Below are 23,076 nucleotides of genomic sequence, written 5' to 3'. Positions count from 1 at the left end.
CCCTTTATATTGAAAGAGGAGGGAGTGAATAAGTTGATATATATATATATATATATATATATATATATATATATATATATATATATATATATATATATATATATATTGTTTGCTTTGGGAAGAAACAGAATTACAGATTAATACAGTTAATGGTGTTATGATTAGTCTCACGTAATTTTTTGATAAATAAATGAGTGGTAAAGTGCCAACAATGTTAATCAAATCAATCTCAGTAAACTCCCATCTTGAATTCAAAATAAAAAGCCTTGTATGATTAACGTGAATGCAATTTAGAAAAAAGGAGCAGTAAGAATTGAAGTTTTGCTCACAAGAGAACAGGTGAAAAACTTGAACGATACTGGCTCACTTAAAATTAAAATGTCAAAACCAATGTTGAAGAAATATTCAATAAGAGAGACAAGTGGAGGATTTCTCCCATTTCTAATTCCTTTATTTGCTGGTTTAAGTGTGGTTGAAGCATTGACGGGTGATATTTCAGCAGTGATGAAAACTGCCAACGAAAGGAAGGCTCAAATAAAGGCTCAAAAAGAATTGGAAAGACATAACAAAGAGTTGAAGAAACAAATTAGTGGAAGTAGTGTAATTGTAGATTTTGATGAAAAACTTGAAAGCCTCCCTGATAAAGCGAGATTGTCAGTTGGAGATATGCTTTCTTCTATAGCACAAGATGGTGTAAAATTAACAAAAATGGGTCATGGATTCTATCTTTCTCATAAATAAATGAGCATTGATAAGTGGTTTAAAGAATTTGGAAAGAATACATTAAATATAGAACTTGCCAATATTCTAAGAAATTAAAAATTGATAATGTGGTTATTTGTATGACAGATGAATTAACAAACTTGTCTGAATATACAAAGAATATTATGATGAATTGGGAAGAAAATAATGGAAACGGTTCTCATTGGATTGGTATTTATAATAATCAGGACAAATATTATTATCCCACCCCCCGGAGGGAGGGAGCGGAATATTGTAATCGTCCGGTTTGTTTGTCTGTCTGTCTGTTAGCAACTTTATGGCAAAACAGCTTTAGCAAACACTTTCAAATTTAATCCACCGGTGGGCAATGAACCTTGGTCGACCCCATAAACTTTTGGGTCCAATTGGATCAAAGGTCAAGGTCACGAAAAGATCAAAATCGTTTTTCGCTCATAACTTCATCAAAAATGATCTAATTTACTTCAAACTAAGCTTATAGTGAACCTTATTCTATTTGTCACCTATAATCCCACCCATTCCTACTGTGAAAAATGCATATTTGTGAAGATCGGAAGGGTCCGAAGTTTTGGGGGTCATGGTCATCGGTCAAAATTACAAATTTCCCATTAAAACTAAAACATGGTTACGAAAATACAACTTTACGGGAAAACGGCCGGCTCAAACACTGTGAAATTGTATCCACAGGTGGGTAATGAACCTCGGACAACCCCATTAACTCTTGAGTCCAATTAGATCAAAGGTCAAGGTCAGGTCACGAAAAGGTCAAAATCGTTTTTCGCTCATAACTTCGTCAAAAATGGTTTAATTGACTTCAAACTAAGACTAAAATATTCCTTATTCTATTCATTATAATCAACATTTCAGGTTAAGGATGTATGAAATTTTAATTTGATCCCCAAAATAACTTGATGCTTTAAATGGGCGGGATTTGTTGTGCCTGGCACCACTTGTTTTGATAGTTATGGTCTTCCACCACCTGTTGAAGTTACAAAATTCTTTCAGAATGGTACTAATCAAACATTTCAAATCCAAGAATTAAATTCCAAGTGTTGTGGTCAATTATTTATGCATGTGATATTTCAACTCAACAATAAAAAAAAAAATTATGGTTGGAAATCGAATATAATCTATTAAAAAAACTAACTGAAATTAAATGTCGAATTTTTAACCTAATATAAATGACATGTTGGAAAAGATGGTTCCACCTTTGGTGTATCCCAAGAACTGGATATTGATTTTTCAAATTATTGCATAAGGGCACAGGCTAAATAACAGAAGTATAGTATAACAAAAATATTATTATTAGAAATGCTTATAAATTAATGAATAATCCAAGCCCTCTCGACGCAAATGTCTTGGTGAGATTAAGTGATTTATCACAATACATATCCTTAAATAAAATGGCTGTGTATTCCAAAAATACAGGAATGTTGATTTTATCACCGGGTCATACAGAATTCACAGTTCCAATTGAAATACAATTTTATAAAGAAGGGTGTATCGTTTGTATGAGAATAGAACATCGGGGATATGATATGAATGATTTAGGGCATAATTGGTCATTTAAAATAAATCTAGCAGACCTGAAAGAATTAAATCAGTTTCGGAAGGAAGAATATTATCTGCTTGGTGCCGATAATGACATTTGTGGAAGCACAATTAACAAACAACAAATAAAACAAATTAATAATGATAAAATCAATCATGGGTTTGCCATAGTTTATAAAATGAAAACACAAAGAACAGGAATTTATATCATAAGTAAGGGAATACAAACTGATTTAACAATGGGAAGATGGGGGGGGTATTACCTGTCATATTAATCCATCATATATTTCTGATACATAAATGACAGCAAGAAGGCTTCAAGAAAATTATAATTTCTGTGTCCAAGCATACTTACAAGAAAAGGGTATACGGTATTTTAATAAATATGTTCGACAACACAAGAATGGGGTGTTTTCAATAAAAGATTGGCTTTATACTGATGTTGCTAAACCAGCAACATTGGTTTTAACTAAAGGCCCGGTCACACCTTGACGTTTTAGCCAACGTATGCCGATTTTTGATTTTTTTTTTCTAAAACGCTGGCACACGTTGAATACGTTATGGGTAAGTTTTGATAACATTGAGAGCACGCTGAAAAACACTGCCATACGTCGTTGTAAGTTGGCTTTAAACGTTGTACTTTTTGGTTGTCCTCAAATTTTTTCATGCTTGAAATTTCACGACGTATGCCAGCGTATGACTCACACGTTCCGCTACGCTAGCCACAAGTTGTATGAACGGTCTGCGATCGTTGACAGACGTCAACACATGCTACTTGTAAGTTAATCATAAGTTGAGACACGCCGAGGTAATGTTTAGCGTACCCGAAACTTATTTCTAACCTATGATTAACGTGTTGTTGGCACGTTACGCGATCGTTGCCACACATCGACAGACGTTACTTTTAAGTTACTCATAGGCTGAAAGACATCGGTATAATGGATCGTCCTTGCATCAGCGTCCACGGCCACGGCCAGGACACTTATTTGCAGCATTCTTCAAACTTTTCTTCGGCATGATGAGGATGTTCACACTTCGATGTCTAGCTTGGCTATGATTCCAAGTGTCCATCGGCAGCGTCTATTTAAAATAGTCGAGTTTGAGCGTTTTAACACGTTCAGAAGAAACGCTTCAAATTTCCAAACCCCAGCGTCAAAAAACAAAGGCGAGTGACAGCAATTTAAATCGTTCATTGTAAACAATGAAAATAGCTGAGTGGTACCGTTTAAAAGTAGTTGAGTGTAAAAAAAAATCCAATTGTTGAGCGCAAGCGTCTACTTTCAATAGTGGAGATGCAGCCATTTAAATCATTGAGTTTATCATTTAAATCGTTAAATCGTTAAACGCAAGGACGATCCATCATAACCCACACCCTCCCCCTCACACTCACCTACTACTGCCAAACATGAACAAACTACGACTAATACTAATACTAATACTGATACTGATACTGTTACTGCTGACATGGACATCGACTCAAAAAGGAATCGAAAACACTGTTGGGTTCCCCTTTTATGAGCAGCATTTTTATATACCAATTCCCAAAACCGCTGGGAACACGTCTTTATATGGCAGTTGTAAGCTAGAAACACGTTAATTTATTTGTTTTGTCGACCGGAAGACGTCATTGGAATACGTCTACATACGTCGATGTGTGTTGGGACTACGTAAAGAATTGGTTCAAAGCACGTCAAACATAAGTTAGAAATAAGTTTCGCGTAAAAAAGACATTACCGTGACGTGTTTCGACTTATGAGTAGCTTATAAGTAGCCTTTGTGGACGTGTGTAAGCGTCCACATATCGTGTGTAAAACTTATCCCCATCGCATGCGGAACGTGTGTCATACACCGAGTACGTCGTAAAATTTTGAACATGTTTAAAATTTCTTGACGTACTCTACTTACTACGACGTATGATAGCGTACTTTAGCGTTGTACTCACGTATACCAAACTTACTCATACCGTATTTGACGTGCCCCAACGTTTTAGACACATTTTTCTTAGGTCGGCATACGCTGGCAAGATCGCCAAGGTGTGACCGCGATGTTGACACTTCCATTTCTACGGCAGTTATGATTCGAATCGTTGTGCGTCAGCCTTTTAATAGGCTACGTCACGACATCGTCGGCGATGCGTGCAACGCGCTATGCCTAAGTTAGACTATCGTTGGGCATCGGTTGTGTAGGCCGACAACAGGTTCAGCATTTGTTGGTACAAGTTATCTATAACACAACGAAACGTTCTGTGTCGGTTACCAATGCGTTATACATAAGACCAAGTCGTTATAAATACGTCCGAATCTTTAAAAAAAAAAACATCAAAAGTTCAACGTAAGTCAGCGTTTTACATACATTTTAATACGTTGCCATCGCTGGCTAAAACGTCAAGGTGTGACCGGACCTTAAGATGTTTAATAATGAAAAGGTTTAAAAGTTGAGAAAATACAAGGTTCTTTTATAAGTCCATAAGAAATTTTATTGGTTTCCTGCTGTAAAAAAAATTATTTTGGATCCGGGAATATCGAGAAATCCAGATGAATATATGTATGATATTCCATGGGGAGATGGTTCAAGGGTTGAAAGGGATGTTGATGAGATAGATGAAGAGGAACACGTGAAAATATTAAATGGTGAGGAAATTTGGTAAAGGTGAGAGAAATTAAACCAATAATTTTCAAAGATTGATATAATGATAAAAATGAGTGTGTTTGGTGAAGAAGAAAAGACTTTGAATTTTGAGAAGGCAACAGCCTTACAGGAGGGAATAGATGTTGATAAGGTGGTAAGTGAAGTAGAAGAGAAAGAAAAATTGAAAAAAATTAGATGAAGCATTTTCAAGGTTAGATATGAAGATTAAAATTGGTGTTTTGGGTGAAGAAGAAAAAAAAACTCAAAATTAAATAAGTTGAATGAGGAATATTTTAATAAGGTCGTTTCTATAAGGAAGGGAAAAGATATAGATTGAACTTTTGCAGTTGATTTTAATCCTGAATAAATGAGAGATTAAAATCTGAAAGCTTTTCTTAAAGTGCTTATGGTATTAAGGGCTGTTTTACAAATGATGATAGAAAAATCAAAATAAATATTTTCTTCCTGTAAGCATATTAATACTTCTCATAAATGAATAAGTTATTGTCTCAAATGTAAAAAGAAAATGAATACTAAAAATATCTCACGTGTTAAAAGTAAAAATAATAGTTTATCAAAAGGGTATGTGTTTAGTGTGTGGCTCTAAAAAGTGTCAATTGATCTCCAAGCATAAAAGTGGGGGAGACATAAAAAAGTTTTTTTTCAGGAAGTAAATTTACAACAACTGGAAAACCAGGGGAATTACCTCCACCAGAATATTATTTCTGTGGTCTGGGCACAAACGTGGATAATAGATTAGATGAAGCCAACAATCCAAAGCCTTGTTCTAAACCTAAAAACAGAGTTTATGAAGTATGTATGAAGCACGATATTGACTATGGAAAGAGCTCTACGTTGGAAGAAAAACACGAAGTGTATTGACAAATGTATAATTTGTCTGATACAAAATCCAACGTTGAGAGAAAAATTTGATAGGTTTACTGTGAAGAAGTTGATCAGTACTAAATTGAGACTTGGGCTTGGAAATTCAAAAAAAACAAAAACTTATAGGCTCTAATGATGGCATTAAAGGCCCAGTCACACCTTGACGTTTTAGCCAGCTTATGCCGATTTTTGGAAAATTTGTCTAAAACGCTGGTACACATCGAATACATTATGGGTAAGTTTTGATAACATTGAGAGCACGCTGAAAAACACTTACATACGTCGTTGTACGCTGGCTTTAAACGTTGTACTTTTCGGTTGTCCTCAAATTTTCCATGCTTGAAATTTTAAGACTTATGCCAGCGTATGACTCACACGTTCCGCATAACGCTGGCCATAAGTTGTAGGCACGTCACGCGATCGTTGACACACGTTACTTGTAAGTTACACAAGCCGAAACACGTCGATGTAATGTTTAGCATACCCGAAACTTATTTCTAACCTATGAGTAAGGTGTTGTACTCACGTTACGCGATCAGTGACACACGTTACTTGTAAGGTGCTCATAAGTCGAAACACATCAAGGTAATTGTTAGCGTCAATGTTCGAGACTCCCTGGTTTTATTTTATTTTATTTTTTTCTTCCTTCCTTCGGTATGATTGTGACTTTGACACTTCGATTTCTAGTGCGGTTATAATATAATATAATTAATAGGCTGCCGCTCAACGATTTAAATCGCAACCGCACTGTACACTGAACACCGTCATACCGAAAAAAAAAAAACCGGGGGTCTGGAACACTGACGCTAACCATTACCTTGACGTGTTTCGACTTATGAGTACCTTTCAAGTAACGTGTGTCGATGTGTGTCAACGATCGCATATCGTGCGTACAACTTATTCCCATCGCATGCGGAGCGTGTGTCATACAGCAAGTACGTCGTAAAATTTACAACATGTTTAAAATTACAAGACGAACTCCATTTAATACGACGTATGATAGCGTACTTTAGCGTTCTATTCACGCATACCAAACTTACCCATACCGTATTCGACGTGCGCCAGCGTTTTAGACGCATTTTTCAGAGGTCGGCATATGCTGGCTAGATCGCCAAGGTGTGACTGCGATGTTGACACTTCCATCTCTGCGGCGGTTATGATTTGAATCGTTGTGCGGCAGCCTTTTCATAACCTAAGCCACGTCATCGTCGGCGATGCGTGCAGCGCGCTATGCCTAAGTTAGACTATCGTTGGGCATAGGTTGTGAAGGCCAACAACAGGTTCAGCATTCGTTGGTATAAGTTATCTGTAACACAACGAAACGTTCTGTGTCCGTTACTAATACGTTATGCATAAGACAAAGTCGTTATGAATACGTCCGAATCTTTAAAAAAAAAACATCAAAAGTTCAACGTAAGCCAGTGTTTTACATACATTTTAATACGTTGCCATTGCTGGCTAAAACGTCAAGGTGTGACTGGGCCTTAAGATTGAAGAGCAATTAACTGATGAACTACATAAACCAATAATCACGAAGTTTAAAAGAAGAAAGGTTTATTCCAAAGAAGTTGATTATATCTGGTCTGCTGACTTGATTGAACTCAATAATGGTAAGGGGTACAAGTATGCTTTAACCATTATCGATTTGAGGAGTAGACGTGTGTGGGTTGTTGCTTTGAAAAACAAAAGAGGTACACTCTGATGTTAGCCTTCTAAAAGATATTTAATAAAAGCAAGAGAAACTCTAAAAAAAAAAAATGTGGACTGTGGCCACAAAGTTCAACAACAAAACATTTCTGAATTTTCTTTAAGATTACAGTATTACATTATACAGCACCTTTAGTGAAGGAAAGGAGGAGGTAATTGAGTGTTTTAATCACACTTTAAAAGAGATTATATAAAAAATTCACTCAACTCAGTTCTCAACAATGGTTATCTTAAATTCAGGACATTGCAGATTCGTCCAACACGATTCATACCTCAACAAAATTGAAACAATCAGAAGCATTTACAAAATTAGAATATGAAACGAGATTAATCTGAGAAAGCCCAAGTTCAAAGTTGGGGATATCGTAAGAATATAGAGGTGGAAATCTCACTATGAAAAAGGTTATATTAAACAATGGAAGAATGAACTTTTAAAAAATGTTGATGCAATTGAGACAGTTCCTTGGACTTACAAATTATATGATTTAAAAGGAGAAGAGATTTTAGCTTCACTTTATTCACAGGAATTACAAAAGACAAAGATAATAAATAAAAAAATGAAGTAATAAAAAAAACTTGACTCCACCCCTTTTTGACTCTGCCCACACAGACCACACACACACACACACACACACACACACAAGCCACACCCACATACATACAATCATCCACATCCATCATACAATGATTAGTTTATGAGTTCCCCACACACACAACACATTTATTTAAGTAAAAAATTCACTCCCCCCTTCTTTGTCTCCACCCACACAAGCTACATCCTTGACCCACCACCCCCTTCATCCCACCCACACCCTTCCCCACACACATTCACGGTGAGAGGAGGGGTGGGATGAGGGGGGCAATGAGTCATTGGGGGGAAGGGGGAGAGGGTAAGGGGGTAAGGTGTGCTCCCCCTTTCTAGTTTTTTGTAATAAAGAATTAAATAATTGAAAGCAAAGCAGATACAATTAAACAACATTGAAAACATGAAACATTTTTATTTGGGTGGAGGTAAATATTCAATTGTGAAACTGAATGTTCTTTCCCAACAGTCTTCTTCGGATGACTTGCGATTTTGAAACTCAGACACCATATGCTGTTTAAAACAGAGGGAATAACTATTAGGGTATATAAAGATGATTGTCTGATAATATTATGAAAGTAATAAAGAAAACATTTACCTCCATAAGATTGAGTTTTGTGTCAAGTTCATCCAGACAGAAGTTTAAACTGAAACAGGTTGGGAACGAGTCAGCCTGATTAAAAATCGTCCCATTCGAGATTGTGAAATTCATTTGTTTCATAACCAACCATCATGTGGTTTGGTTCGCTTTTAATGCTGGAAATAAAAAAAAACAAGCAGGGAAAAATTAAAACCAAGTTGTCTCTCATGCTTATAAATTAAAACCTTCCTGGAATTCGTGCGAGTGGGCCACACCCTGGAGGTGGAGGATACATAGGCGTGAACGAGAGGTAAGTTGCCTGGTGCATTGTGAGAGGGCACGGGGGAGCATCATACTGGAAAGGACGAGAGATTGACAGAGCGCACGCACGAGGTCAGTGTGAGGAACGCATGAGGCAGAGTCGATTTAAGAAGAAATCAGAGGTGTGAGTTCAGGGCTTGTACATTTTTGGAGATCTGTGATCAGAGCGGAGGCACGAGGTGGATTACATAATTGTTGGCTCAAATCTTTCACCGAATGATGGAGGAAATAATGGATGTTTGAGAAATTGATGTACCTTCGTGGTTATTTCTTAAAGCAATGAAATCAAAACGTCAGGATTTTTTTGCTTAACACCAGAATTAATCATCAAACTGCCCAAAGAAAAATGCATAGGCATTGACACAAACCTTCATGGGGTTGGCTCCCAAAGAAAGTAGCATCGGAATCATGAGGCTTTGGGAGATCCAGGTGGACATCAATGTCATGCTCAGTTTTGACTTCCACCTTCACAAATAAATCTGGAAAAAATAGCTTTTATTAAATGCAGGCAGTCTTGATTCACATTCAGAGCTGGTTCAATACTCCTAAAATAGCAAAATCAACATTGATTAAAATCAGTAATTTCAGATCTTCCTTGAGGAGAGAAAATAAAACATTTCCCCACAGGAATAACATCGTGTGAAAGCCTTTTGTTTTGCACAAACTGCCTCAAAGTTACGAGATGCTTCCTACCCGACCACAACTTCAGTCAGATTTTCACCACCACACAGGCCGACAGGATGGCCTCGAGTTACACACACTCACTTGTAAGCTGTCTCGCTTGGATTCAAATTCCGACCCGGTATCGCCATTGCACAACGATTAGTAAAGCTCCCTCGGATGGACATGAAACAGGAGAAGAGTAGGTGAGCTATCGCCAACACCATAGCCAAATTCTAAATTCCTGCCCAAACCAAAACGAGTCTGAAGCCAATGATGCTTCGTGCAGCCTTGTGCTGCATTCAAATGAAGAAGAGGAAGACCAGTACCCAAAATCACAACCAACAAAAAAGACAAGGCAAGAAAAATATTTTCTCCCCAACCTGCATTATTTCTCAAATTACATACAATTCCGATACAACACAAGACGAGTTTTTTTTTGTCTCAAAAGTCAATCCTCACAGAACAACTATCTGGACATTAAATGGGAGAAGAGTAGGTGAGCAATCACTGACACCATGGCCAAATTCTAAATTCCTGCCCTAACCAACTGGGACCGAAGCTAATGATGCTTTGTGCAGCATAGTGCTGCATTAAAATGAAGAAGAGGAAGATCACTACCAAAATCACAACCACCAAAAAAGACAAGGCAAGAAAAATATTTTCTCCTCAACCTGAATTATTTCTCAAATTACATACAATTCCGATACAACATGTGACGAGTTGTTTGTGTGTTTTTTTTTGTCTCAAAAGTCAATCCTCATGGAGCAACTATCAGGGATGCCTCTTTGTGGTGGTTGTCCCACCCAATGCTAGTCAGGGGCCAAATCATTCCCACTCTTCGCTGCCACCAGATTTGTCAGGACAGCTCAGCCACAGTCAGAGCACCGATCAGGCCCCATGGACCGGCCCACTCCCTCTTGTTTCTGTCTCTTCTCGCCCTCTCTCCCTCTCTCCCTCTAACTCTGTCATGGCCCTGGCTTCATGAAGGTGGGGGTACACCATCCTGGATGTGGTGGATCTCGGGTCGCTCCTGGTAGATTTTTTTTTTTTTTGTATACCTTGGTCGAGGCTCGTATGAGAGCTAACACACAACTCACAGCAAGGAGGCATGAGACAAGAGGGGCGGGAGTGGAAGGGACAAAACAGTGGGGAACAGACACATTAGGTGAACTGTGGAAGGGAGAGGGATGGGGATGGGACGGGGAACATGGCGAAGAGAAGATGGACATTTCAGGGACTTTCAGGAAGGAAAGTAGGAGAAATGAAGGAAGTGGGCTTGGGTGGATTATAGGGGGTAGAAAAGATCGAGGATTTGGATGGGGGAAGATAAGAGGTGGTGGTGAACAGCTGTTTTGAAAGCCTGGAGGGAAGAATGGGAAAGAATAGAGAGATCGCAGAGAGAGCAGGGGGGGCAAGGCTGGAGAGGAGTCGGTAGAAGACAGAAAGACCACCGACCAACCTGCGGTGATTGAGTGAGAGGCCCAAAGACTCAGCTTCATTGCGGGAGATGCCGATGATCTTAAATGCCCTGGTTTCGACAGCGTGAAGCCGAGAAAGGTGGGAGGCAGGAGCACCAGCCCAGAGGGGAGAGCAGTACTCCATCAGGCTACGGACAAAAGCTTTGTAAGTGGTCAGGAGCTCAAGAGGGCCGAGGAAGGACTTAGCACGACGGAGGATTCCCAGTCGGCGACTGGCTTTTGAGGCGAGGTTGGAAATGTGACTTTCCCAGGAAAGGTCATGGCAGATAGTGAGACCTAGAAGCTTGAAAGAAAAGACTTCTTCCAGAGGATTGTTGAGAAAGTGGATGGGGGGTTTTGTAAACGGTCCTTTCGAAGAGACATAGTGAGAGTGTGAGATTTGTCTGGATTGAAAGACATGTTCCATGTGTTGGACCAGTTTGTGATTTTATCCAGATCTGCAGTGAGTGAAGAAGCTGCTGCTTGCCGGTCTGAGGGATGACAGATGGTACGGCAGAGGGTGGAGTCGTCGGCAAAGAGAAATAGAGGATTTTCCAGAGAGTCCGAGAGATCATTGATGAAAACCAGAAAAAGAACAGGGCCCAGAACGCTACCTTGAGGAACTCCAGCCTGCACAGGAAGAGGGGATGAAAGAACTCCATTTAGGGCCACACGTTGACTGCGACAGGAGAGGAAGTCTGCGAGCCATGAGTGGAGATGGCCTTGAATACCATGGGAAGAGAGTTTGGTGAGTAGGGCAGGGTGCCAGACTGTGTCAAAAGCACGTGATATGTCCAGGGATACGGCTCGGATTTCCTGTCTGGCATTGAGGACCTCCATCCATTGATGGGAGAGCAGAAGCAGCATATCCAGGGTTGAGTGACCTGGTCTGAAACCAAATTGATGATTGGAAATCAAGCCATTGGAGAAGAGGAAGGATTTCATATCTGAGGCGATGATGGATTCCATCACCTTGCTGATGATTGGGAGAAGGCTGATTGGTCTGTAGTTATAGGGATCTGTTTTTGCACCTTTTTATGCAGGGCAGTGATGTTAGCAGATTTCCAAGCAGATGGCAGATGACCCTGGGCAAATGAGAGGGTGAATAGAACAGAGAGAGGGTGAGCAAGAGCAGAAGAGCAGGCTTTGAGGACACGTGGGCTGATGCCGTCTGGACCGGTTGCAGAATCTGACTCGAGGTTTGAAAGCAAGCTCTCCACCTTGTCAGGAGAAAAGGATACAGAGTCCAGGGACAGTTGGGTGCGACTGGGTAAAGTGGGTAGAGATAGTGATGGGTTTAGGACACAAGATTTAGCTGCAAACACCGAGTTTAGACATTCAGCTTTATCACGTGTGGAATCAGCAGTGCGGCCATTTGAGGTAAGGGAGGGGATGGAGGGGGGACATACACCAGAAACAGATTTGATTAAACGCCACCAGGATTTTGAGGAGGGAGAGAGGTATGAGAGTTCAGACTTGAGATGAGAAAGATGTTGTTTTCTGGCTCTCCTGAGGGTAGATACACACTTGTTCCGAGCTTTGTGGAAAGAACTGAGATTGCCCTCAGTTGGGTTTGCTTTCCATGAGGCAAAGGCAAGTTGTTTCAGGACAACTGCCTCGCCACAAGCTTCAGTAAACCAAGGGCGGGAGGAAGGGTAAGACAACTGAACACGAGAGGGGATAAATCTGTGCATGAGGGAAAGCAAGTTTCTTTGAAAGAATTCCCAGGATGAGTTGATGTTTGAGAAAGTAGTGATAGGAGACCAGTCTGTAAGTTTGATGGCTGCTCGGAGACCCTGCCAGTCGGCTTGAGTGAAATGCCAGACTCGACGGCGGTGAGGTGGTTCTCTGATAACAGCCAGAGAGATGTCCACTTTAACAAGGACGTGGTCAGAAGAACCAATTGGAGTGAAGGAAGAGCAGCAGATATTGTCAGGGAAATTTGTCAAAATCAGATCCAGAAGAGATGGAGTACCATTGGTTGAGATCCGGGTCGGGAAGTTGACCGATTGAGTCAGTCCCAATGAGTCGCAGAAAGCTTTTGCTGAGGTGCTATGGCAGGTGAGAGAGGTACCCACACCGAGCCAACTGGCGTGATGACAATTGAAGTCACCACATAAGAGGAAGAGAGAGTTTGGATGAGAAGATAGAAGATGGTCCATGTTTTCGGATAGTGAGATGTAGATGGAGTCATCACTGTTTGGTGGACGGTACAGTACACATATAAACATGAGGTGGGAGTGGAGGGGAAGCCGAAGCCAGAGGTATTCCTGGGGGTGTGGGGGAGTGAGAGCAGTGCATGGAGAGTGAGGAATAGAGTCTTTGATGAAGAGAGCAACACCTCCACCAGGACGAGGCTCAGGTCTGTCATACCGTAAGAGGGAGTAACCGGGGAGAGATACTTGGGAGTCAGACACGTCTTGGGAGAGGAAAGTTTCTGTTAGGCAGATAATGTCTGGTTTGTCAGTGGCAACCTGTATGGAAAGATCTGAAAGGTTTGAGCGAAGGCCCCGGATATTTGAGGTCCACACTTTTAATGAAGAGGAAGGGGAGGAGGCTTTGGGTGCAGGAGGTGGAGGGGGAGGGGGAGGGTAGGACAAGGGACGAGGGGGGCAGGTAAGGAGGGTTGCTGAAGGAGTGTGGGGTATTGCAGAACAGCGAGGGGAGGGGGCCGAATGAGGAGAAAAGGCTCTGTGGTGCTGGGGGAGAGGGGGGACAAGAGACAAGGAAGAAGGCAGTTGAGGATTTGAGGAGGTGGAGTGAAGAGATGGAGGTGAGAGGCCAGTGGAGGGAGGCAGGTTGGTGGATGAGAGGGGGGCAACTTTGAGAAGGAAGAGTGAGGGGGATGAAAGGTGGGAGAAAGGTGAGGGGGGATTTTTGAAAGAGGTGAGAGGGAGGCTTGGAGGAAGAAGAGTGGGATGGTTGCTTTGAGAGTGAGAGTGAGGGGTGAGGGGGGTGAGTTGGCACTGAATTTGGAAAAAAAGAATGGTTGATGGAAAGCGAGCATCCATGGCAAACTGTGGTTTTTAAAAGTTTTAGGTAAGAGATGCGATTTAACACAATTCTTGAAGGGTGCAATGAAGGCGAATTCAGAGCATGGAGAGAAGAAGCGCTGTAATAGTTGGATTTTTTAGGCAAGGAATGAAGGAGAGCTCGAAATGAGAGCAGTCTGTTAAAATAGCAGAAGAGTAGTGCATTGTGAAACAGTAAAGAGTACCACATGTGTGAGAGAGGAAGATGAAGCATTATAAGATCGTTTTTGTTGTTAAAAATAATGTATGAGAGAGTTCAACAGATTAGGTCATGGAAGTGTAAAAAAATAAATAAATAAATAAATAAAAATCATTCATCATTCAGCTGTCTTTGTGCCGCTGGTCTGTTCGAGAGAACTGTCCAGGGCAATACAACAACAACAACAACAACAACAAAAATTCTTATGGAAAACTAAATGACAGTGTGGCAGGTTGATAGATTGACAATAAATACACCTGTAGATTAATAGATTGACAATGAATGGGCCTGCAGGTTAACCACAGAGCAAAGCCAGACTTTCACTAATGGTGCAAACCAGGTTGGCAAAATGAGTACCAGTGTAGCAGCCAAAAAAAACTGCACATGAAGGGAAGGGGTATCAACGGATTGATTAAATCTGGTATTGGTGTGGTGGCGGCATGATGGGCTGAATGGCCTCCTCATGCACCTCAATTCCTTGTAAATCCTTGGATAAACTTGTGTGCAACGTGTTCACCCCCACAATTCCTCCCCTCCCCTTCATCTCACTCTCACTTCTACGATGCTGTTGTCATTTTCCCTTTACATTTTATTCCATTCCATTCTGCTCCAGGTCGACCACGAGCCTCTACAATGTGCACAAAAAAATTAAAAACTTCGCGCTAAGTAAACACAGATCCAATCAGAAGTGATGTAGATCACACAACTCACCATTCAGTTGGTCGCTTTGTTCTTCTTCCAAGCCAAAGGAGTTCACATCCTCTATTTTTATCTGCAGAATCTCAGAAGATCCTTCCAACTCCTCAACCTTCATTCTACACTCGAGCGTAGTCAGTTGTTCCGATTCCGGCTGTGCACCACAGGAATCCTTACAACAGCCAACTTGAGCGTGCATGGTGGAGGAACCTTTAAAGAAGCAGTAAACATGTGACTGTTCCTCATTTTTGCTCCACCCTGAGTACATTGATCCAACACAGGACTGGCATGCGAAGTACAGCACCTCTGTACTTCAGACCTTGTCCTCTGGCCAAATCAGTTACAGCACTTTAAACATTCACCACACACATGCACACACCCTGTGGCACTCCCAAAAATCAATTGCACATGTTTCAGGTTCTAAAGACAATTCTGCCGTTGTATTACATGTTGATGTAAATTTTGATTTGGCTACGTTTCAAACATATAAAAGATAAGATCGTGATATAAAATCTGAGCCTGTTCAGCAATTTTAAGATGATGACATTCAATGGTGAGAAGGCCATACACAGAAGCACAGGGGATGTGCATGAAGGAGTAATTATGCTCAGATGTAATCCATGCAGCACAGATGTTGACAGGTAAAAAGGTTCCCCATAACACTAACTTTCAAGTATTATAAAAAGGAACCCACTTTGATGACAATCAGATGCCATGTCCATGGGAATTCAGTTCATGTTCATCACACTGGTAATTATTACTGGGTCACCTGTTTGAATGATACAAAGGAAGACCTTTGTATTGTCGCCGGGTTTGCCGGTTCAGGGTTAACCCCCCAACCCAAAATTGCGGTGACAGGTGGTGAACACCGCCAGCCCCGGATGGACGAACTTCTCCCTTGGAGAACCAGAGCCGAAGCTCGGAGATTAATGCGCGCGTGGGAAAATGGCACGATGGCGTCGGGACGGAGGAGTACAGAACTGAAGGGGGGCGGGTGGGGGGAGGGGCTTGTACTCAAACCCCACTTCAAATGCACGGATACAGTTACATAAAATGAATACATTTAATGAAAATAGACAAAGGACAATAGTCAAAAGGTAATGAAAATAACTTGAAGTAAATATAAGTCCAAGTCGAGGCGCCTCTGCACACGGACTTGAAAACAGACAGAGAAAAACCAAATAAAAAGAAAACCCTTCCTTTATTAGTGTACTTCGCTTGGCCCAGAGCTGGTCTTTGTGGGTCTTGGAATTGAGGCGCTTCCACCAGCACGTGCAGATGGCAGAAAATGGCGCCAAGTCGCTTCTCTCATCGCAGGACAAACGTATGCCAGGCAATCCATGAGCAGCACTCAACACCAAGGCTCAGAGACCCAGTGCAGCTGCTTCGTGCGTCGATCGTCCTCTCGACTCAACCAAGAGCCAAGGCCAGCATCTTGCTTCACCACGTGAGCCAAATCGCTTCAACATGAATACAAGAATTGTGCCGTCCTCTTTGTGCGTCGAAAGAAAGCCAGTAATAAAGCCCTGTTCATACAGGCCATCTCCCAACCACATTCTTTCTCGACCGCGTGCGTTCCTTCCCTCAACTCAACTCTGCCTCATGCATGCGCTCACCCTGAACTCAACACTCCTCTCGCGTGCGCTCTCACTGCACTCCACTTTCATCTTGCGTGTGCCTAACAACCCCCCTCCTGGACGTGGCTTGCTCGCACGAAAACCTGGGAAGGCGGTGTCTCTGCACACTCAGCACGCCTGCCCAGCCTCTGATGTCAGGCCCAATCATCAGTCTCGGGGGCATGACTTCGTCCACCGTCACCCTTGGAGGAGGGGCTTCTGCCTGCTTGACACGTTTGTAAATGTAAAAATGTCGGACTACGTTACAGGTGGCAATCAGATACTGGGGAAGCTTATTCTTAAACCCTAGCTAATCAACACCACACCACCCCCCCCTCACCCCCGTGTGGTGACACGTAACACTCAAGCTCAGTTTCCCTACTTAATTACATTGAGACGCCTCCAACACGTCCACGGACCAGACTACTCTATTCAATCCTAAATTCCCTATTAAATTCCTCCATCTACCCCACAACCGTAACAGTATCATAAAATAGTTTGAACACTGTTGGATCGTAAAATTTCTTTGGAAATTCAACAATGAGTACATCTGCACAGGAAAGAGCGAGAAGAATCACCAAATTCTAAATGTTCAGCCAGAGACAAATGTGCAGCATTGTGAGGTGTTAATATTTGCCTGCATTACCAAATGCCCCTCAGAAATCAAATTTTCTGGAAACACCCATATACCCCAAAACCCTCATATCCCTGCTTGAAACAAACCAAAACATCTCTCAAACACCTGCACATCTTGGGCAATTGTGCGTCCAAGTATTTTTTTTTTCTGTGCAAGTCAATGGCCCTTGTGATTTGTGAGGGACTCATTTACTTATAACCTCCCAGGATATCATCCTCCCACCACTAACCACCCTTTGCTTACTTTACACCAAGCCAGTTCTTGCTCCATTTAGCCACTGGACTGAAGACTGCCAGATCCAAACCAAATGAACACCCCCTTGTGTAGCAATTTATGAAATGCCTTCCAGAAGTCTAGTTATGCTCCACACACTGCGCCCGCTTCATCCACACAATCAGCAATTGCCTTAAATTATTCCAACAAATTGTTAAAAAGTGATTGTCCTTCAGCAAACCCATACTGAATGTTTTACATTCATTTACAAACTGGCTCCTCATTTACTCCAATACCTTCCCAATGGTGCAGAAAGGCCAACGGTTCTCCAATGTTTCCCTTGAACTCCTATACAAGGACATGTTAGTTATACAACAAACTTTGACTCCCAAGTCAACTTGTCCCAAATATCAACTTAGCGTCTGCTACATCAACCCCACATTCATTCAATCTGTTGACATCATTTCAATGAGTGAAACAGGGAGAAGAACAGCACAGAGACAGGAGCAGGGTTTGTATTGTATTATATATTTCCTACATCATGATTATGGGCTGGCAGGATCACCTCGAGTTGGGGTCCCCAATCAATGGCTCATGGGCAACATGTTGCCCGCCAGACTCTCAGATATCGCCCAGGACCGCACTTGAAAATACAGTAGTACCTAACAAACAAGGTCATTTGGAACCCGAAGTCCGCAATCTGCTGTGTGTTTTATTCTGATCTCAAAAAAGAAAAGAAAATCTGATGAAGGTAAAAACACCAATTAAAACCAGAGAGTTGGTGTCAAAGCCACCCAATGCTCGCGTGTTTATACATTTATCGTTTTTAAAAGACTGGTCGAATAATATTTTTTTATAAAGCATTGCAGTGAAGTCTGATCCAAATAATTTTTAAGCAACACATGTGTTTGTATATTGTAATCAGTAAAAAATAGTGTGGTAGATAAAAACATTAGAAAGGAAATAACTTACACCAAAAAACTTTAACATTTACACGCTGATGCTCACGCTAACGCCGGGGGTATCGCTATAGCTCTCTGTTCTTCGAACAGGCGAGCTAAGAAAGGAAAATCATACACCATAATCCCTTCCAAGCTATACCACTCTCCCCTCCAGATACCAGTTTGAGTGGTGAGCAATTTATACACTGTGGCATAATAACAGGATTGAAGTTGAAACGTCACATCAGGTGTTCTTGTCTCCCCCAAGGTAAAGTGATCCTTGCGCGAGTATGCCTACATTGAGAGATTTATATATGTTTTTGATTTTATGTTGGAACTCGAGACAGGACCTCGACAGAATAAGTTGACAACATTCACTTACAACTTTTAATATGAGTGGAAAGAATATATATATATATATTTTTTCCAAACTCCAACGGAAAGTGTGTGTGCTTAATTAGTCATAGACATGCAAGTGTGGTGAGGAGAAGCAACACAGAACGATATTTTAGCACGTCCCACAAGAGGAATGCAAGTGAGTTCCCTCCAAGAAGTAACTTGTGGAAGGAAAAAGTTTGAGAATTGAAGTCAGGCCTGATCTCCCAGAAATCTCTTCATAAGAAACATGTCAGGAAGTTGAATTTCTGTGTTGCTGAGAAGACGGTGAGGAAATTTACACAGTCATGAAAATAACTTACGGACTGGAGGTTCACTGGAGTTAAACAAAAGTTCACTGGAGTTCACTGGAGTTAAACCACAATCACAGCCCTATCTTCAGCGCCGCATTTCCTCTCGACTCATGAAGCTTTGTACCACGTGTCTGTTCATGGTCCTTTCCTGCAACAGCATTTTGCTCCCTGCACCCAGAGCTTCGTACCACGTGCTGCGTCGTGGTTTGCCGTCTTCAGTGGGATTTCACTCCCTTCAACCGCAGGACTTCGATCAAGACAGCACTTTTGGGGAGTACCTGATTCCTGCAGGCACTGGCCATTTATGAACCCTCAGAGTGAATTATATCATTTTGTGAAGATGATGCCATATTGGCCCCCTCCTGATAAGTCATTTCTTGATTCTTTTCTTCGTTTAACTTGTGACGATATTCACCCGCACTCAAGCTTCACAGCTTATAGGGCACCACTCGGTCATCATCAATCTTTCGCGGTGAGTCGAAGTCGATAACTCGATTTTCTGCACATCTTTCGTTGAGAACCTTTCACGCAGTTCACAATCACTTTCATATTTATTATTATTATTCAGGTCAGGTCAGGTATGGGAGCATGCACCAGAGCAGCGCGTCGCTGCGTCCACTTTCCGCCAGTACTCCAGGGGCCTCCGTCTGGCCATCCCCCCAGCAGATGCCTGGCCCATCCCCATCTCCTGGAGATGCCAATCAACCTGCTGCAAGTACGAGGCACGTGGTCGGCCCGTTGGCCTCCTCCACTCAGGAGACTCCCTTGCTGAGAGAATCTGATGAACAGGATCAGCGTCAGGAAAACAAGCCACAGCTGACGCTCACGGACCATGTCGGTAACAAATCTTCATTTGAGTCTCTCTCAGAACCCGCTCGTTGGACATAAAGTCCGACCAGCGACAGCCAAGGATTCTCCGAAGAGACCTAGTACCAAAGGAACCGAGTCTCCGTCTCAGATCCTTGGTCAGAGTCCAAGTCTCACATCCATAGAGCAAGACTGGAAGCACCAAAGACCTGAAGACTCGGACTTTCGTCCTCCCGCACAGGTACCGTCCTTCAGCGTCTCCCATTTCTCAAACAATGAACCTTCTTCGTTCGTTCCAAGTAGTATATAATAAAATATATATTTAACAAACATGTTATAATCTGTACCACGAGCTTAAATCCTCACAGAGATGTTTAAAAACAGAAATGTGTAAAACACTTACCCGACTCAGTCCTCACAACTCGCTTTGGAAAATGTTTCCTTCGCCGTGGGTATCCCAGGGACACGGAACCACGCTTGATCCACGGAGGAATCTTCTTCTTCTCTTTCCTATTATATATTACATTTCTCGAATCCCTCTCGATATTTTTCTCACCCTCACTAACGTGAATTACCAGAGCATTACTTCCAGCTTAGAATCCGTATAAAAATCATTCCATACAAAAATATCCAACGCTGAAAAAAAAAAAACACAATGGGAAAAAGAAGATTCGACAAGCCAAGCTGGAAGATGCACCCCCGGAGGTATTTTGAGAGTTCAACACATTGAACTGTATAGTCAGGCTGCCAAGACCCTAGAATATGCTTTAAAAAAGGTTTTGATGGCATCGCTTGTTGATTTTTGGCCAATTGGTTCAAATGTAAGACCATACCATGGGGTCTCAGAATCATCCTGTGGCCAACCCGATTTTTGACCTTCAAGGTCAAATGTCAGATGGGTGCAAAAAAAAATTTCCCCCCAAAAATGTCCAGAATAATGTGTTCTATCATTTAAAAGCCTTAAAGAATAATTTTTTTTCAGTCTTTTTTTTTTTTCATTCTTTTTCAGACTAAAAAGCCTTTTCTTTCAAGCTTCTAGGTCTCACTATCTGCCATGACCTTTCCTGGGAAAGTCACATTTCCAACCTCGCCTCAAAAGCCAGTCGCCGACTGGGAATCCTCCGTCGTGCTAAGTCCTTCCTCAGCCCTCTTGAGCTCCTGACCACTTCCAAAGCTTTTGTCCGTAGCCTGATGGAGTACTGCTCTCCCCTCTGGGCTGGTGCTCCTGCCTCCCACCTTTCTCGGCTTCACGCTGTCGAAACCAGGGCATTTAAGATCATCGGCATCTCCCGCAATGAAGCTGAGTCTTTGGGCCTCTCACTCAATCACCGCAGGTTGGTCGGTGGTCTTTCTGTCTTCTACCGACTCCTCTCCAGCCTTGCCCCCCTGCTCTCTCTGCGATTTGTCCCCACCACATTTCCACAGGGCGCTCAAGGTCCGCCAACAACCCCCTTCTGGTAAAACTACCAAAATCACGGATCACTGCTCATCTTCACTCTTTCATTCCTCTTTTTTCCCGCCTTTGGAATAAACTTCCTCACTCTATTCTTTCCCATTCTTCCCTCCAGGCTTTCAAAACAGCTGTTCACCACCACCTCTTATCTTCCCCCATCCAAATCCTCGATCTTTTCTACCCCCGATAATCCACCCAAGCCCACTTCCTTCATTTCTCCTGCTTTCCTTCCTGAAAGTCCCTGAAATGTCCATCTTCTCTTCGCCATGTTCCCCGTCCCATCCCCATCCCTCTCCCTTCCACAGTTCACCTAATGTGTCTGTTCCCCACTGTTTTGTCCCTTCCACTCCCGCCCCTCTTGTCTCATGCCTCCTTGCTGGGAGTTGTGTGTTAGCTCTCATACGAGCCTCGACCAAGGTATACAAAAAAAAAAAAAAAAAAAAAAACCAAAAAAACATAACAGTAATTTCAGTATTTCACCATTTATTGGCTAAATTTATCGGAAAACATGAAGAAATCTGAACCGAAAACGTCGAATATCTCAATAATGCTTGAAATGACAGAAAACGCATGAAAAGTCTTTAAAAACCAGTTTCAAATACAGTGTAGACCGCTTACAAGAATCACTTCGGGCCAGCCTAGTTTGATTCTTATAAGCGGTCGATTCTTATAGGCGATCTAGGCGTACGCCGGTCAGAAATGATATTGCCTATAGTTGGGATTGCTAATAACATGTGAAGGATGATGAAACCCTGCGTCTTGAGTTATAGGTCATGTGTATTGGGTAAAAGGGCCCAAGCCGCATTTTGTTCTGGGCCCCTACCCTTCCCTCCTTGACTGCACCGTTGCTGTCTTTTACTGCTGGTCGGTCACTTTGATGAAGGCAACACAATTCCTGGCCTGCTCAAGCAACTGCTTGTTTCGCCTTCCGATTTTAGCTAACGCACAGAAAAGTAAGCAGAAAAATCCAATTCTCACCTTCTTTTCTTCTGGAAGAGCGTCGTAAGCCGCCAGCAGTTGCTTTTTGTCACAGATGGACATTGCTTTTCGCCTCTTACCCATCGAGGACATAATTTTTAGCGATAAACCAAACCTAACACACTTTTATACACGAGAAAATGACTGTGGATTTTCCAGAAAGTGTTAGTTTCGTTTGATGAACCAAAAGATGAGAAGTACTCCCAAAAATGCAATGCGGTCAGTCCTTACTGAAGGAATGGAACTTGCAGAAGAGATTACAATTTCTCAGGCAAGAACGTGCCACCTTATTGGTGGTCATGCCCTGGTCCAAGCATTGGGTGAGCCACCTAACTGCCAGACATTCAATGAGTATGGTAAAGTGTACACGAAATCGGTATTCAGGCATTTCTCTGAAACTACATCCCGGATAGACGTCGTATTTGATCATTATCAGACAACTTCAATAAAGTCTGGTACTCGAGAAAAGCGTGCAGGAAAAATCAAACCAATTTGGAAGGTTATCAACCGTAGGGATTTAAAATTTCCAAAGCAATGGAACAGTTTCATAGCTTCGACAGAAAACAGAGGACCTTGCCAACTTTCTGAGTCAAAAGCTTATTGAACACGGAAAGGCTGGCCAGGAGGTTGTTGTGGGAGGTATTGAAGAAGGGGCACTGTCTTCAGTCCGTTGCCAGGTTGTAAACCTTAAAGCAAATC

General features: G+C 42.0%; 1 protein-coding gene across 2 annotated transcripts in view; it reads right to left on the bottom strand.

The window, feature by feature from the left end:
- LOC147009486 (uncharacterized) overlaps window positions 1-20,501 on the bottom strand; it is a 30,015-nt gene extending 9,514 nt beyond the window's left edge. Inside the window, exons 1-3 of one of the 2 annotated variants that reach the window (XM_085862079.1) lie at window positions 20,350-20,501; window positions 15,059-15,215; window positions 9,365-9,475 (exon numbers count right to left, since the gene is read on the bottom strand). In XM_085862079.1, coding sequence (XP_085718205.1) covers window positions 9,365-9,475; window positions 15,059-15,161 — 214 coding nt within the window. In that variant the 5' untranslated portion in view covers window positions 15,162-15,215; window positions 20,350-20,501. Of the gene's footprint in view, window positions 1-9,364; window positions 9,476-15,058; window positions 15,254-20,349 lie in introns of both variants that reach the window. The other variant, XM_085862078.1, reaches the window with a different exon arrangement.
- Between the last annotated feature and the right edge of the window lie 2,575 nt (window positions 20,502-23,076).

This window comes from Eptatretus burgeri, chromosome 17 (assembly GCF_056783735.1).
Source record: "Eptatretus burgeri isolate ZD-2024b chromosome 17, Ebu_testis_v1, whole genome shotgun sequence".
Lineage (NCBI taxonomy): Eukaryota > Metazoa > Chordata > Myxini > Myxiniformes > Myxinidae > Eptatretus > Eptatretus burgeri.
Note: the sequence above shows the minus strand (reverse complement) of the source record. Positions and strands in the feature narration are given on the sequence as shown.